The 13,786-nt window shown below is 43.1% G+C and overlaps 1 protein-coding gene across 3 annotated transcripts; it reads left to right on the top strand.

Annotated features, from left to right (window-relative positions):
• The first annotated feature begins 1,899 nt into the window (after positions 1–1,899).
• Positions 1,900–12,546, top strand: METTL2A (methyltransferase 2A, tRNA N3-cytidine). 3 transcript variants are annotated; one of them, XM_082605226.1, is made up of 9 exons: positions 1,900–2,036; positions 2,243–2,334; positions 4,045–4,403; positions 5,492–5,541; positions 5,875–5,935; positions 7,396–7,535; positions 9,235–9,341; positions 10,763–10,828; positions 11,691–12,545. In XM_082605226.1, the coding sequence occupies exons 1-9, from the start codon at positions 1,927–1,929 to the stop codon at positions 11,843–11,845; spliced, it is 1,140 nt and encodes a 379-aa protein (XP_082461352.1). In that variant the 5' UTR covers positions 1,900–1,926; the 3' UTR covers positions 11,846–12,545. The 3 variants fall into 3 exon arrangements, with proteins under 3 accessions (XP_082461352.1, XP_082461354.1, XP_082461353.1); XM_082605227.1 differs by having other exon boundaries at positions 1,927–2,036; positions 2,243–2,344; positions 11,691–12,546; XM_082605228.1 differs by lacking the exons at positions 10,763–10,828; positions 11,691–12,545 and adding an exon at positions 10,610–10,746.
• The last annotated feature ends 1,240 nt before the right edge of the window (positions 12,547–13,786 follow it).

Raw genomic sequence — 13,786 nt, forward strand, 5'->3', positions numbered from 1 at the left:
AGGGTTAACACTCAAAGCAATAATCCAGACTGAGAGTTCTTAACCTTTCCATGCTTTGAACCCATGCCACCCACTGAGCTGGAAGAGTTCTCAACACTCACCAGCAGAGGGACCCTTAGCTCCTCTGAAAGGGTAGTGCTTGCTGACCCTACAGTCCAGTTGATGCCACGGAGGACTCACAGATATGTCTTCCAAATTCCTTCCGGAATATTATTTTAGGTGCTTCAAAAGATGGAGAAAAGGGACTTCCCTCGTGGCTCAGTGAATAAGACTCCACGCTCCCAATGCAGGAGTCCCGGTTCGATCCCTGGTCAGGGAACTAGGTACCACATGCGTGCCGAAACTAAGAGCTCACAAGCCACAACTAAGACCCGGTGCAACTAAATAAATAAATAAAAATTTAAAAAAAAAAAAAGATGGAGAAAAATGAGTTGTACAGGTCAACCAAAGATAATTGTATAAAAGTTAAGTTTAGGATACTCTATCACATTTTATTAAAAGGCCCAATTTGCTTGACATTTTAAATGGCTCTAATTATTGGAACTAATATAGCAAGTAATTTCAAGTGAAGACAGAGAGTGAGCTAACTGCAAGAAGATACGCAGTGGGGCTGTTGATTGGGACCACAAACAGCTTTTGGTGTGGGGAGAAAAAAAGCCTGTAGATGAGGGAACAAGATGCCAAAAATAAACCAATCACCTTATCTGCAAACAGCAGGCCTTGAGAAAAGATAAAAATCCTTGTACTTGTTTTTTGGAAAGGAGCTTTTGTTAAAAATGTTTCAAAAGACCTTGAGAATGGCAAAAGCATTTTGTCTTCAAATAAAGTATTACAAGTTCTTTACTATCTTATCTTTTTGATTCACTCCTGTATTTTTCTTTGTGATTACAGAGGGTTTAGAGCTTGTTCCCATTTCTTTGGTGGGAAAGGTATAGAATCTTTCATTGCTCCCCTTGGTTTTGCCTATGAAAAGACTAAGCAGTGGAGTTAAACTATCACTGGTTACCAGTATGCTAAACCTAGTACTACATTACTTAAATAACTAACTCTTCTCTTCTCTTCTCACAAATGGTAGTCATCACTCTTCTCCTGCAAGTCTTCTCAATTAACCTTACCTTATGTTGACAGCACACTTTCTTTTGAGAATCAGTTTGTAGTAATTATCAAAATAGAAATGTAAGGCTGAAAATGCATTAATGTAACTACATATGTGTATGTATTACAATTCTGATTGTGCAAATAAGCTCTCATACAGATAATCCAAAAAGGTAGTTATAAAATATTTTTAAACTTGTCCTTGGATATTCGACTTCATTTGACGAATAAACCTCGAGTTTTCAGAATTCATTACATATCCTCCCCCAGAAAAAAATATATATAGTCCCACACTATTATATATATACTTTTTGAATATACATGTATACACATTTTTTTTCCTTTTTCACACTATGATAATCTGACTATAGAAGCTGGAAAACTGCCCTATTTCGTCACCCTGCTTGCTACCTTCCTCAGTTATCTTGGCCATTAGCTCTACAGTGGAACTAGGTACCCTTAATTCTTAAAGTGATTCTATATTTTTCCAGCCTTACAACTTAAGGGAAACTAGGGAACCTGTTAGAGGATCCCAGCATTGAAAGGAGGCTCAAGTAGAACGTCTCCCACTTTTTCTCCGGCCTCTTCAGGGACAAACGACTCTGGGGAGACACCCCGCCAGCTCTCCTTCCCCAAGGAGCCCCGCGCGACCCAACGGACCCCGAGCGCCGCCTGGCCGCCCCGCCCCCAGGGCCGCCCCGCCCCCAGGGCCGCCCCGCCTAGCCCCGCCTCCGTCTTTTCCCGCCCAGACCGCTCGCCTTCCGGAAGGGGGCGTGACCTCGCAGGAAGTTCTCGCGTTAGGGAAGGGTAGGGGTTTCCGGCTCCGGTGTCATGGACGGTTCCTACCCTGAAGGTGCATACGGCGCGGTCTGCGGGAAGAGGCAGCAGTTCGGGAGCCGGTTTCTGAGCGACCCGGCGCGCGTCTTCCACCACAATGCCTGGTAACCGCCCTGCCCCTCGCCCGGCCTGCGGTTCGCCCTCTGTCCCGGCGCCGCGGAGCGCTCCGAGAAACCCTTGACCTCCGGCCAGAGTCCCGCTGCCTTGCTCGAAGCGCTCTCCTCCCACGGGAGAGGCGCTCCAGGGCCAGCGACTCACCTACCCACAGCGGGAACCTGAGGCCCCTAAGCTACCCGTTTGATTTTCTCAGGGACAGTGTGGAGTGGTCAGAAGAGCAGGCCGCGGCGGCGGAGAGGAAAGTCCAGGAGAACAGTACCCAGCGGGTGTGCCAGGAGAAGCAAGGTGCGCCCAGGTGGGCCCACAGTGGTATAGAGCCAGCGTACTGCTGGACGTGCTCTCCCGGAGAGGCCAGAGAACCGAGGCCGCCGGGTCTTTATTAGTGGACTGATACAGAACTCGGGGGTAGAACGGGAGTGGAGGGGATGGGCAAGGATGGGAAAGGGCTGCGCCTTAAAATCTTGTTAGGGCGTAGAGCGTGTTTTGGTTTTGGTTTTGTTTTTTTGTTTGGAAGAATATAACCATCTTGATAGTATTTTCTAGTGACTTAAATCTTTAGTTATGTTGACTAGATCCCTGTTAATATGGCTGGCGTGTGGCAACCGTGTGGTCACATGATTGTCTTAGAGGGTGTATCGGTACTTTCTACATCATTACACTTCGCCTGAGGAAAGCTAGATTCAAGTGGTCAGATTCTAAATATTGTTGGGGGGATGGCTAATGAGTAGTGAATTATGTGCCTTTTCTTTATTTGATGGCTATGAGGATTTAGGGCTTCTGCCAAGGAAAGATGGATGAAGCAGAGTGGAAATAAGTCTGGCCAACGAAAAAGAGGCCCCTTCTTCAGAGGTGGATGATTTCACTGCAACATATCCCTAGATACTAAAAAACTAGGACTGGTTGGGCCTGTGTCCTAAGTGACAATTGAAGGTAGCACTAGGAATGGGAGAGTAGTACCCACTGAAAGAGTTCTGAACAACAATTAGAAGATTCCGGTTACAAAATATTCACCCTACATAGTTTGACAAAGACTAGATCAAAGCAAGTTAAGGTTGAAAGGGATTTTGAAAATCATATAGTCCAATATCCTCTTTTTACAGTTAAAGAATCTTGGACCTCAGGACATTAAGTGCCTTGCCCAGAGGTAAGCAGTTAGTAGTGGTGGAATTGAAATCCAGTTTCTCGGGTTTTTATTCTCCTACTACACTAGTCAAGGCCCTGTATTGGCAAAGAGCATAAAACTGAAATCTAGTTATAAACCAATGTTATCTCAAAAAAATAAATTAATAAAAAGGAAAAACTGAAATCTAGGACTGCTTCAATCACCTTAAACAGCAGCTTTCTTTTAAATAGTCCATACCTTAGTCTCTCCTGTACTCTAGCATCAAATCTCTTCTCATCCGAAGACATTTTCCCCTCTTGTCAGCATTTTCTATTTCCATTTTTAGTATCTATTAGTAGTAGAGAATTCATTTCTGGGCTCCACACTCTAAAGAATCACTGACAGAGGAACGTAATGTAAAGAGCTACCTGTATCATAACCATTGATTTCACAGGGGGAATAACTGAAGAACCTGGGACATTTAGCTTGTAAAAGAGGATTTAGAAGGGGAAATAACTGTCCTCAAATACAAAAGAGTTGTTCTCTTTGGCCCTGATAAATAGTAGGACCTTTTGATCAGAAATGATTAGACAGATTTTTTGCTTAATATTGGGATTTTCTATTGGGATGGTTAAGAGCCATCCAAAGATGTGGGGGGAGGTTTGATAGGTAGTAAGTTCTCTGGCAGAAGTTGAACTCCCTGGAAGGACAAGATACACAACAAATTCAAGTGTGATAGGTGGTAGGACTAAATGACCACCAGCTCTGAGACTGTGGCTCTACTTGAGTATAACTTTTAGTACAAATTTTGGTGAAGCAGGATGGTGATTTACACTATATACAGATAAAATATTGAGAGGTGGTTCTTAAAATTCTTTCTTAAATATTTACAGTTGATTATGAGATCAATGCCAACAAATATTGGAATGACTTCTACAAAATCCACGAAAATGGGTTTTTCAAGGATAGACATTGGCTTTTTACTGAATTCCCAGAGCTGGCACCTAGCCAAAACCAAAATCACGTGAAGGATTTGCTCTCAGAGAACAAGGGGAGTGAAGTACCTGCATGTAGAAGCAGTGAGGATGGATCTGGTTTAATAATAGAAGAACAGCACAGTTGTTCTTCAGTCAGCCTTGGGTGTAAAACACAGCCACCTCCTGTGGAAGAGAATGTAACTCAGAAACTCCGTCACCTGGAAATCTGTGCTGATGAGTTTCCTGGATCCTCAGCCACCTACCGAATACTGGAGGTAACCTCCCGTTATTGTCCTGGTAGTGGGGTTAGCGAGGCTGTCTTATTATGTACATAGGGTGGCAGTAGAGAGGCTGACCCCCAAAGTAACTTGTGACTGATGAACCTGACTAGACTGGACCCTTATGCTGGCCTGGAAACACGTCCAGTTTTGAACTAATGAAATGCCCTAGATGCAGACCAGATTCCTGGTAGTCATGGCAAACAAAGACAGATCACCTGCTATCGGGGAGCATTATATTGCATCCAGAAGTTGTAGCATCCTGCTGTACCTGCCATCTAGTAAAGAGTCCCAGGTCAGAAGACAACTTTTGTTACTTCTAAGGTAGTTATGGAGAGGTTAGTTGGGGTGGTACCTACTCTCAATTGTGGGAGAATTCTTGTCTTCTCAGTTTGGATATGTGTCAGAGGCTAGGCTAGACCTGAAAAAGTGTCTAGGGTGGGCACTGTAACAAATATCCACAGAAGTGACTACACACTCCACTGGAAGCTGACTAGTTTTGGGACTGAGTCCTCTGGCATGACTTTGTGCTGGTCCCTTACCCAGCAGAATGGGACTTCTGCCTCTCTGCCTCATAGTTGTTATGGGGGTTAATTGAGATAAGGTATGTAAAATGACTGAGAATAGTGTCTGGCACGCAGTAAACCCTTAGTAAATGGTGCTGTTTTTATTATTACCACACCCAGCACTGAATTTAGGACGGTGTTGCCGTGGTCCTCCTTTCATGAATTTTTCAACCCAGTCTGCTAGAAACATTTTTCCAATAATGATATAGTGGAGCTCAGTAAGAAAATGTTTTGTTTACAGGACCATTTGCCAAAACTCAGAAAGTAAAAGCAGCCCATGCCCTTTTTTCCAGACCATCTCCCTCCCGCTAATGAAAGCCCATGCTCTCATCTTTTATGGCTACCTCTTTAAGGGTTCCTGAGGTCAAGGGCAGGAAATGTCATGGGTACTATTTAGCTCTGGTCACTGCACCTTCCCTAATACAATTAGACAAGATTATCCGTTGTTGATTTTTATCTAGCTTTAGGGAATTAATTCTTTGGAAAGTTCTGTGATTAATAGTTCATTTCTGTCTACAGGTTGGTTGTGGTGTGGGAAACACAGTCTTTCCAATTTTACAAACTAACAAGTAAGTTTGTGGTAAAGTTTAACTACATGACAGCAAGGAAGAGAAAAGTGAGGGGTTGTTGTTTCTTAGAACTCTTACTGCATCCAAGTGGTAATAGTGGTTATTGGGAACTGTGGGTTATAGGAGATTAGATGTCTGCATTATCCATTTACAGATTGTTTTGACTTAATTTTATTTATGTTATCTTTGTCATCAGGTAAATTAGTGGGTATTAAACCTGTTGCATTGTTAATATATGGTGCCTTCGTATTTTAACTCTGCTACATAGGAAAGAGAATAGACATAGTACAGTTTGTAATCTAATTGTTCTGCTGTTTTTTCTGCCCATTTCAGTGACCCAAGGCTCTTTGTTTACTGTTGTGATTTTTCTTCCACAGCTGTAGAACTGGTCCAGGTAAGTGCAGTGCTCCTATCACTAATTTTCACTGACTTAAGGGGGAAAGGGTCTGCTAAAAATCAAGGTCTCTAGCTATTTTCTTGTTGTACTGTGGTCTGAAAGTAAAAGATGTACTGAAACAGCATGGCGTAGAGGAAAGGGCCAAATGTGAATACAGGATCTGTTGCTTGCCCGCTGTGAAACTTTGGGCGGGTCTCTTGACCTACCCAAACTCATGTTTTAAGGACTAAAATGAGATGATGATTTCATTCAGGATTCTTTGAGTTACAAGTTACAGAAACTTCTAGACAAACTCAGCTAAAGGGAATGTCATAGAACTCAAGGGCGTAAAGTGTAGCCAGGACTAAAACTCAGCCCTGAAAAGGTGTCAGGTACCAAAGGCAAACTGGCTGGATGGTGAGACGTTGCCGCCCCCTCCTATCACAACACCTCCCTCAAGTTCACAGTGTCTTATCTCTCATTGCCCATTTGCCCTTTGTTTTGTTTTTTCTCTGCAGACCAGCTTTCTCTAATAGGTTTTTCCTGGTCTTGGCCTCAACCTACTTGCCCCTCCCAGTCCCTTACAAGTCTCTCCTCTTCACGTGTTCCCAGAACCTCCCCTGAATGACAGTGTCTTGATTCCAGAGTCCCCAGAAAGTCTGATTGACCCAACCCAGCTGACAGTCTACTTGCCCTGTTTCAATTAGCTGTGGCCAATGAGGAACAAAGTCACATTTTTGGAGAAGAGAGATGTGGATAGGGAAGTTATCCTAAAAATGTGCGTGTTACAATAATGTACGATGCTCCTAGGGTAGGAGCTCAGGAATTGGTAATAATTCCAGATTGTTTTTGTTTTTGTTTTTGTTTTGTTTCACTGCTTCACTTACATGATCTAAGTTCCCTGACCAGGGATCGAACCCAGGCCCCTAACAGTGAAAGCATTCCCTAACTGGACCACCAGGGAATTCCCAATTCTGGAACTATTCTTGCAAACCTATACCAGATGAATATTGAGGCTTATCCTTAGTTAATTTAATGATAATAAATTGTAGGTTAAATCTTCCACATCTAGAGAGAGAGATTTTCCTGGAAAATTCTATGATCTGTGTAATATGCTGTAGTAGGAGTTTAAATCTTGCTTTTTCAGTATGTTTTTTTTTCCTCCTTATGAGGTTTCTCTTTACCCTTTTGGTCACTTACCTTCCTGGTCATTTTCCAGTCCTCAGATCTGACTCCGCATCAGAATAAAGACTAAAATTAGAGGAGTTGGGCACGTTCCATTTTAAACATACCAGTTAGATTCCACAGGGTCCTAGAGTTGTTCCTGATTCTTACTCTAAGAGTAAGAATGTTTGCCATAATGGCAAGAACTATCTCCTCAGTGGGAAGAGGCGGTGATTACGTTTAAAGCAAGATAGCTTTTCTTGAGGCTATGTGAACATTTTCTAGCCTGTGTCCTCTCTTCCATCTGTCTGCAGACAAATTCAGCATATGATCCTTCTCGGTGTTTTGCCTTTGTTCACGACCTGTGTGATGAAGATAAGAGTTACCCAGTGCCCGGGGATAGTCTTGATGTCATCATCCTCATATTTGTTCTCTCAGCAATCATTCCAGACAAGTAAGTTTTAGATCCCTTAGCCAGTAGCATAGCAAAAACAAAGCTTTGGTCAGGGACCTGGATATCAGAGTTGGAACCTAAATAAGAAGGATTTTATTAATGTTCTGATAGGCAGGAAGGAGCTCCTCCATCCTAGAAGTAGTAGGAGCTTCTCAACTATTTTTCTAAATTTGTCTTGGAGTCCAACTTCTGGTTTAGCATCTAAACCTCTGCTTGTTGACTGCAGTGCTCGGTTCTTCTCACGATTATGGTTTAACATCCCCAGAGAGTGAGGGGGCTGTCTTAGTGGGTGTGTGGAAATTTCCTGTTGACCATCACATAGCATGATGTCTTAGAACTGTGGATGCCCCAGCTATTAGAGAACATCCCATTATTGGCCTTTTAAATGCTTTCAAAAAAACAAGCTTATTAATCGCACAAAATTTACAGTGAAGTTTAACTCAGGTGTTCTCTGTTTAAGTTCTTTGGAAAAAAGTAGTACAGGAGAGTTCCGTAAAATCGCGATTACATAAAAGGAAAGTCAGTTGGTTTATCCTAAGAGATACCATTAACGTCTCCTAGACAGGCAGCCAGTTGTCCCGATGAAGATGAAATACGGTCTCAAGGAGGCAGCATTCGGGGCGGTTGCGGGGGGTGGGGGTGACTGACTTTCTTTAGCCCGCATTTCCTCTAGGATAGCACTGTGTCATCTGACCTGACAGGGATGTTGTGAGTGAGAAATAAAGGCAGGTGGAGGGCAGCCCAAACAGCCTGGCATGGTTTTAAACATTAATTGCAGAAGCTTACATGCTGTATACTTTTAAAAACTGATATGGACTGAAACAAAACATTAAAATTAAAAATTCATTATTCAATATTTAAATAGACTTTCAAACGGTTTTTGTAAGTTTGAAGCATTTATACTTCTGCAGCGGTTAAAGCTGAAACCTGGGCTTCCCTGGCGGCGCAGTGGTTGAGAGTCCGCCTGCCGATGCAGGGGACGGGTTCGTGCCCCGGTCCGGGAAGATCCCACGTGCCGCGGAACGGCTGGGCCCGTGAGCCATGGCCGCTGCGCCTGCGCGTCCGGAGCCTGTGCTCCGCAACGGGAGAGGCCACAACAGTGAGAGGCCCGCGTACCGCAAAAAAAAAAAAAAAAAAAAAAAAAACTGAAACCTGCACTGAGACTCTGTATATGGAAAGTGCAGTCAGAAGTGTAAAGCACTCTGCCCAGAGTACTCAGTTTGCATACAGACCGTATCACCATGTAAATTGTAAGTTCTTGAGGTTCAGTCTGCATTTAACAGATGGAAGGATGCAGGCTGTATTCAAAGAGCTTGGGCCTAGTGGGGCAGGCAGATGGGTCAACTAGCAGTCTCCACACCGGGTGGTCAGGGGTCCTCTCAGAGCTCCGTGGGAGCCTGGTGTAGGATTGGCTTCCCCATGAGGAGTAGGAAGTGAATCAGGCAGAGAGCACGTAACTTCCCCCACGGTGGACCTCTGCTGAAGAAGCAGGCCTCTTCAGACCTCTTCATACTGAAGGCAGTGGATTGAAGGCACAGTTGTGAGCAGGCAGCAGAAGGCACATCAGAGGTTTGGGCGTGTGCTCAGGTTATAACTGAAACGAGAGCGGAGTAAATTTCAGGGCTTTTCGGGATATGCTACAGGGGAGAGGATCCCTATTCTTAAAGAGATCTGATCTTCGTTCCCTGCTGCCCCACAGGATGCAAAAGGCTATCAACAGGCTAAGCAGGCTTCTGAAGCCTGGAGGAATGATGCTTCTGCGAGATTATGGCCGCTATGACATGGCTCAGCTTCGGTTTAAAAAAGGTATTTTCCCACTATAATCAAAACAACGGCTTTGCCATAAGAATAGTCATACAAGTCAGTGGAATAAAATAGAGACTCTCGAATTATATAGCTCCATACATAAAGCCATTTAATACATGATAAGGGTGGTATGTTTTTGAAGACTTGTATAATCTAGGTATTAGGGAGGTCTTTTTTAGAAAAAGGCATTTGATTACATAAATAGTTTTAAGTGTGGTATGGCAAAAGATGCCATTAAAAAGTTAAAAGACAAATGCCAGATTGAGGACAAATATCTTCAGTTAAAGGAACAGATAAAGACAGTGTCAGTGCTCTTCAAGCAGGACTGTTGGCAAATTGATAAGGGAAAAGATCAGTGACCCACCAAAAAACAGACAAGACGTGTTTTAGAGTTGATATACTAAAGAGCAGATCCAAATGGCCGAAACCAAAACTTCAAGAAAATAAAAATAACAATGAGATACCTATTGCTTGCTGATTCAGAGAAACAGATACACTCTTCCATTATTGGTAGAAATAGGAATGGTTATGGCCTTGCTTTAAGCATCCTAGGGTTATCTATCCTATCCAACAGTCCTTTTGGGATTTATTCAAGAACCAGCACATAATATGTGTGTAATAAGCAAAATCTTGGAAACAAAGTGACTGCCTCTGGCTAGGGGAATGTTGTGCATATCACATGAGATAGACCCCATACCACTGGTCTTGGGGGGTTTCCATGCTATATTACCAAGTGAGAAAAGCAATGTGCACATGGGTATTTTAAACTTAATCCCATGTATAACAGTAACTGGAGAAAAATAAGATTATTTGGACATTCAAAAGGTATAGAAGGATTGATTACATGTCAGGTTGTTAAATTGATAAGGTCAGGGGGCTTAGCAGCAGGAGGGGGAGTGTCCTTGATAAAAACAGTATATATGTGATCATATTTATGAATGTGCATGTGGATACGTGGAGAAACATGCAAAAGGACAGTCACTAAAATAGGAATAGTGGCTGTCTCAAATTTCCTTAAACTTAGCTATATTCCTTGAGGTTTTTTAAACGTGTTTTTAGAGGGGCAGACGGCCGTTTAGAAAGTTGTTTCTGTTTTTAAACAAAGTGTATGCGCTATTTATTTCATTGGGGAGGCAGGGAAAAACAAGCTATTTTCATCATGAAACGGAACTGTAGAACAGGGGGCTGAGAATTGCATGTGTTAGCTAACACTGAAGTTTGATTATTCCCCTTGGGCTGCTCTTCTCCAAAGCACCATTCCTTTGTAGGAGAAATTGCAGACGCCTGCAAAGTACCAGTGTAACCAAGAAAAGGATCCATTCTTGGCCCAAGAAATTGATACCTTGATGCACATTTGATTGGCAGTGAAATTCAACGAAGTGCTTTAAAGTTTCTCTGGTCTTTACCACATCACTCTGCAGGTCAGTGTCTGTCTGAAAACTTCTATGTGAGAGGCGATGGCACCAGAGTGTACTTCTTCACACAAGGTAGGAAAGCACTCGTCTTTATGCTGACCCGCCCCCACAGGGCCAGGTTGCACGTTCACCGTGTGCTTTCAGACGTGCAATCATCTGGCCACTTCTGTCTTTTGCAGCCTCTTCTCTGCCCTTCCCCACCTCTCAGCCTGCCTTCAGCCACCTTGAACCACTCACTGTTCTCCAAGTAGGCTCAGCTTGTCAGATCCTTCTGTTCCTCCTTTGCTCTTCTACTGGCCGCTCTTCCTCTCTATCACTTTGTCCAGAACAGGAACCTGCCCATTTTGCAAGACTCCACTGTAGCTGTTTCAGCCTCTAAGCCGGGTCGTACCTTAGGTGCACCTGAGTTACGGTGACCTCATGGCCCCCTGGGTTCCAGGTATAACTCAGAACTGCTCTCCTCTGCTGCTTGTCCTGCTGCCCGTTTCCTCCTCCTCCAGTGCCTTATGAATACTTCCTTCCTGGGCCATTTGTCAGGTCACATACTTTTTTGAGCCTTTAGTTAGTGATGGAACCTCTCTCCTAAAAAAAAAAAAAAAAAAAATGGCTTTGACATGCCATATATGTCCATTTTTGCATATAATGGTAAGGTGTACATAGAACCCTAGAAAATTCTTTCCCATCAGCTGACTCTTAAGAGGTTCTCCCTGTGGGTTCCAGGCTGCCCTTCACACGTGGTTGGCCTTCCCCTCCCTAATTGTGGACTTGCTGCTACCAAGCCACTACTGCATGTGTAACTCAACAATACTGCTCAAGCCACTTAAAATCTATAAATAAGGACAGCAATCTCACAGAGTGCCGTTTAACATGAGAAGTGGTAGGCACAATGCTTTTTCTTCAGGGGAAAATATGTAAACATCTCTTTCCAAACTAGATGAACTGGACACACTTTTCACTACTGCTGGACTGGAAAAGGTTCAGAACCTGATGGATCGCCGGTTGCAAGTGAATCGAGGGAAACAACTGACAATGTACCGAGTTTGGATTCAGTGCAAATATCGTAAGCCTCTTCTGTCCAACATCAGCTGAGAGGCACCTGCTCCTGACAGGCGAGGTCATTGGGGCTTTTTAAAAAGAACACCCACAAATGGTGTCTTGTAGATATTAAACCATTCAAGGATTCCAACAGATTTGAACCTAGGAAGAATTATTTTATATCAAGATTCTAACCATATTTTATAAAGCAGAAACTAACACACCATTTTAAAGCAATTATACTCCAATAAAGATGTTTTTAAAAAAACGACAACAACAAAAGGTTCTAACCATTTTTGCTTCATATTTGTGAAGCCCTGTGATATATACTTTTCTCAAGTTTTTTTCTTACTTGGAGATCTCAAAGAATCTTTCTTGCCATTTTGTAACTTAATAGTTGAAATGTTATTCGTGGGAATAAAAGAATTTATTTCCATGTGTAAGTATTATATATGATGAAGTGAATGACTAAGTTGCATTAAATTAGTTGGGGATTCAAATGCCTAGACTAAGAAATTGATACAAAGATGACTAAAGGTCTCATTCAGTGGTCATCAGGGACGCAAATTAGGAAGAATCACCTGTCTTTGGATATTTTCCTGACTCAAAAAAAGAGCATCAAAATACGGTGTCCTTGTTAAGTATTTGGTCATGGTCTCTGATTGACGTTAGTTCCATGGAATTTTAAGTACTGTTTCCCCATCTAAGTAACCTGCATCTAAAAAAATTAAAAGGATCTTCACTTTTAGCAAATTGTCTTTCTGTGTGTGCCCTTAAATGTTTGACTGAGAGACATTTTAGCCATTTCACTTCTGAATATGATCCTTTCATCCCTGTTACTTTTTTTTTTTTTTTTTTTTTTTGCGGTACGCGGGCCTCTCACTGTTGTGGCCTCTCCCGTTGCGGAGCACAGGCTCCGGACGTGCAGGCTCAGCGGCCATGGCTCACGGGCCCAGCCGCTCCGTGGCATGTGGGATCTTCCCGGACCGGGGCACGAACCCGTGTCCCCTGCATCAGCAGGCAGACTCTCAACCACTGCGCCACCAGGGAAGCCCCCCTTGAATCATTTTTAAGAGTAAGTTGCGGGCTTCCCTGGTGGCGCAGTGGTTGGGAGTCTGCCTGCTGATGCAGGGGACACGGGTTCGTGCCCCGGTCCGGGAAGATCCCACATGCCGCGGAGCGGCTGGGCCCGTGAGCCATGGCCGCTGAGCCTGCGCATCCAGAGCCTGTGCTCCGGAACGGGAGACGCCACAACAGTGAGAGGCCCGCGTACCGCAAAAAAAAAAAAAAAAAAAAAAGAGTAAGTTGCAAGGTGATATCTCAACACTGCTGCATATTTTATACTGTGTAATTCGTGTAACTGAAGATGTTCTCCTGTATCACCGAATATATCCATCAGAAGTGGATAATTAACATGGAAGTAGAAATTAACATGGAAATCCTACTATCCACAGATAACCAAGTTTTCCCAATGGTCCCAATAATATCCTTTATCATCAAAAAAAAAAAAAGGCCTTCTGTTGCATACAGTAGTCATTTCTCAGTCTCTTTCAGTCTGGAACAATCCTTGAGGTTTGTTTTCATGATCTTGACATTTGAAGATTACAGGCTATTTTGCAGACTGCCCTCAAATTGGGTTTGTTAATGCCTCATGATTTGGTTCAAGTACGTATTTTGGGCAGGAATATCAGAAGTGATGCTATTGTGGTCCATGATTTTGATGAACCCTGGTGGTGGTGGTGTTAACTTTGATCATTTAATTGGGGTGGTGCCTGCTGGGTTTCTCCACTGAAAAGTTCCTAATAACTATTTTGTAGGGTAGTGCTTTGAGGCTAAATATCCCATTCCTTATTAAACTCTACCCCTTAGTTTCAGCATCTATTGCTGTTTCTTGGCTGAATTACTACTATGATGGCAGCCAAGTAATGTTTTTGAATACCACATTCCTCCTATACTTATTGGTTGGCATTTCTACCATAAGGAAGTCTTTCTTTT

The sequence above is a fragment of the Mesoplodon mirus genome, assembly GCF_964341445.2.
Source record: "Mesoplodon mirus genome assembly, chromosome: 18".
In the NCBI taxonomy this organism is placed as follows: Eukaryota; Metazoa; Chordata; class Mammalia; order Artiodactyla; family Ziphiidae; genus Mesoplodon; species Mesoplodon mirus.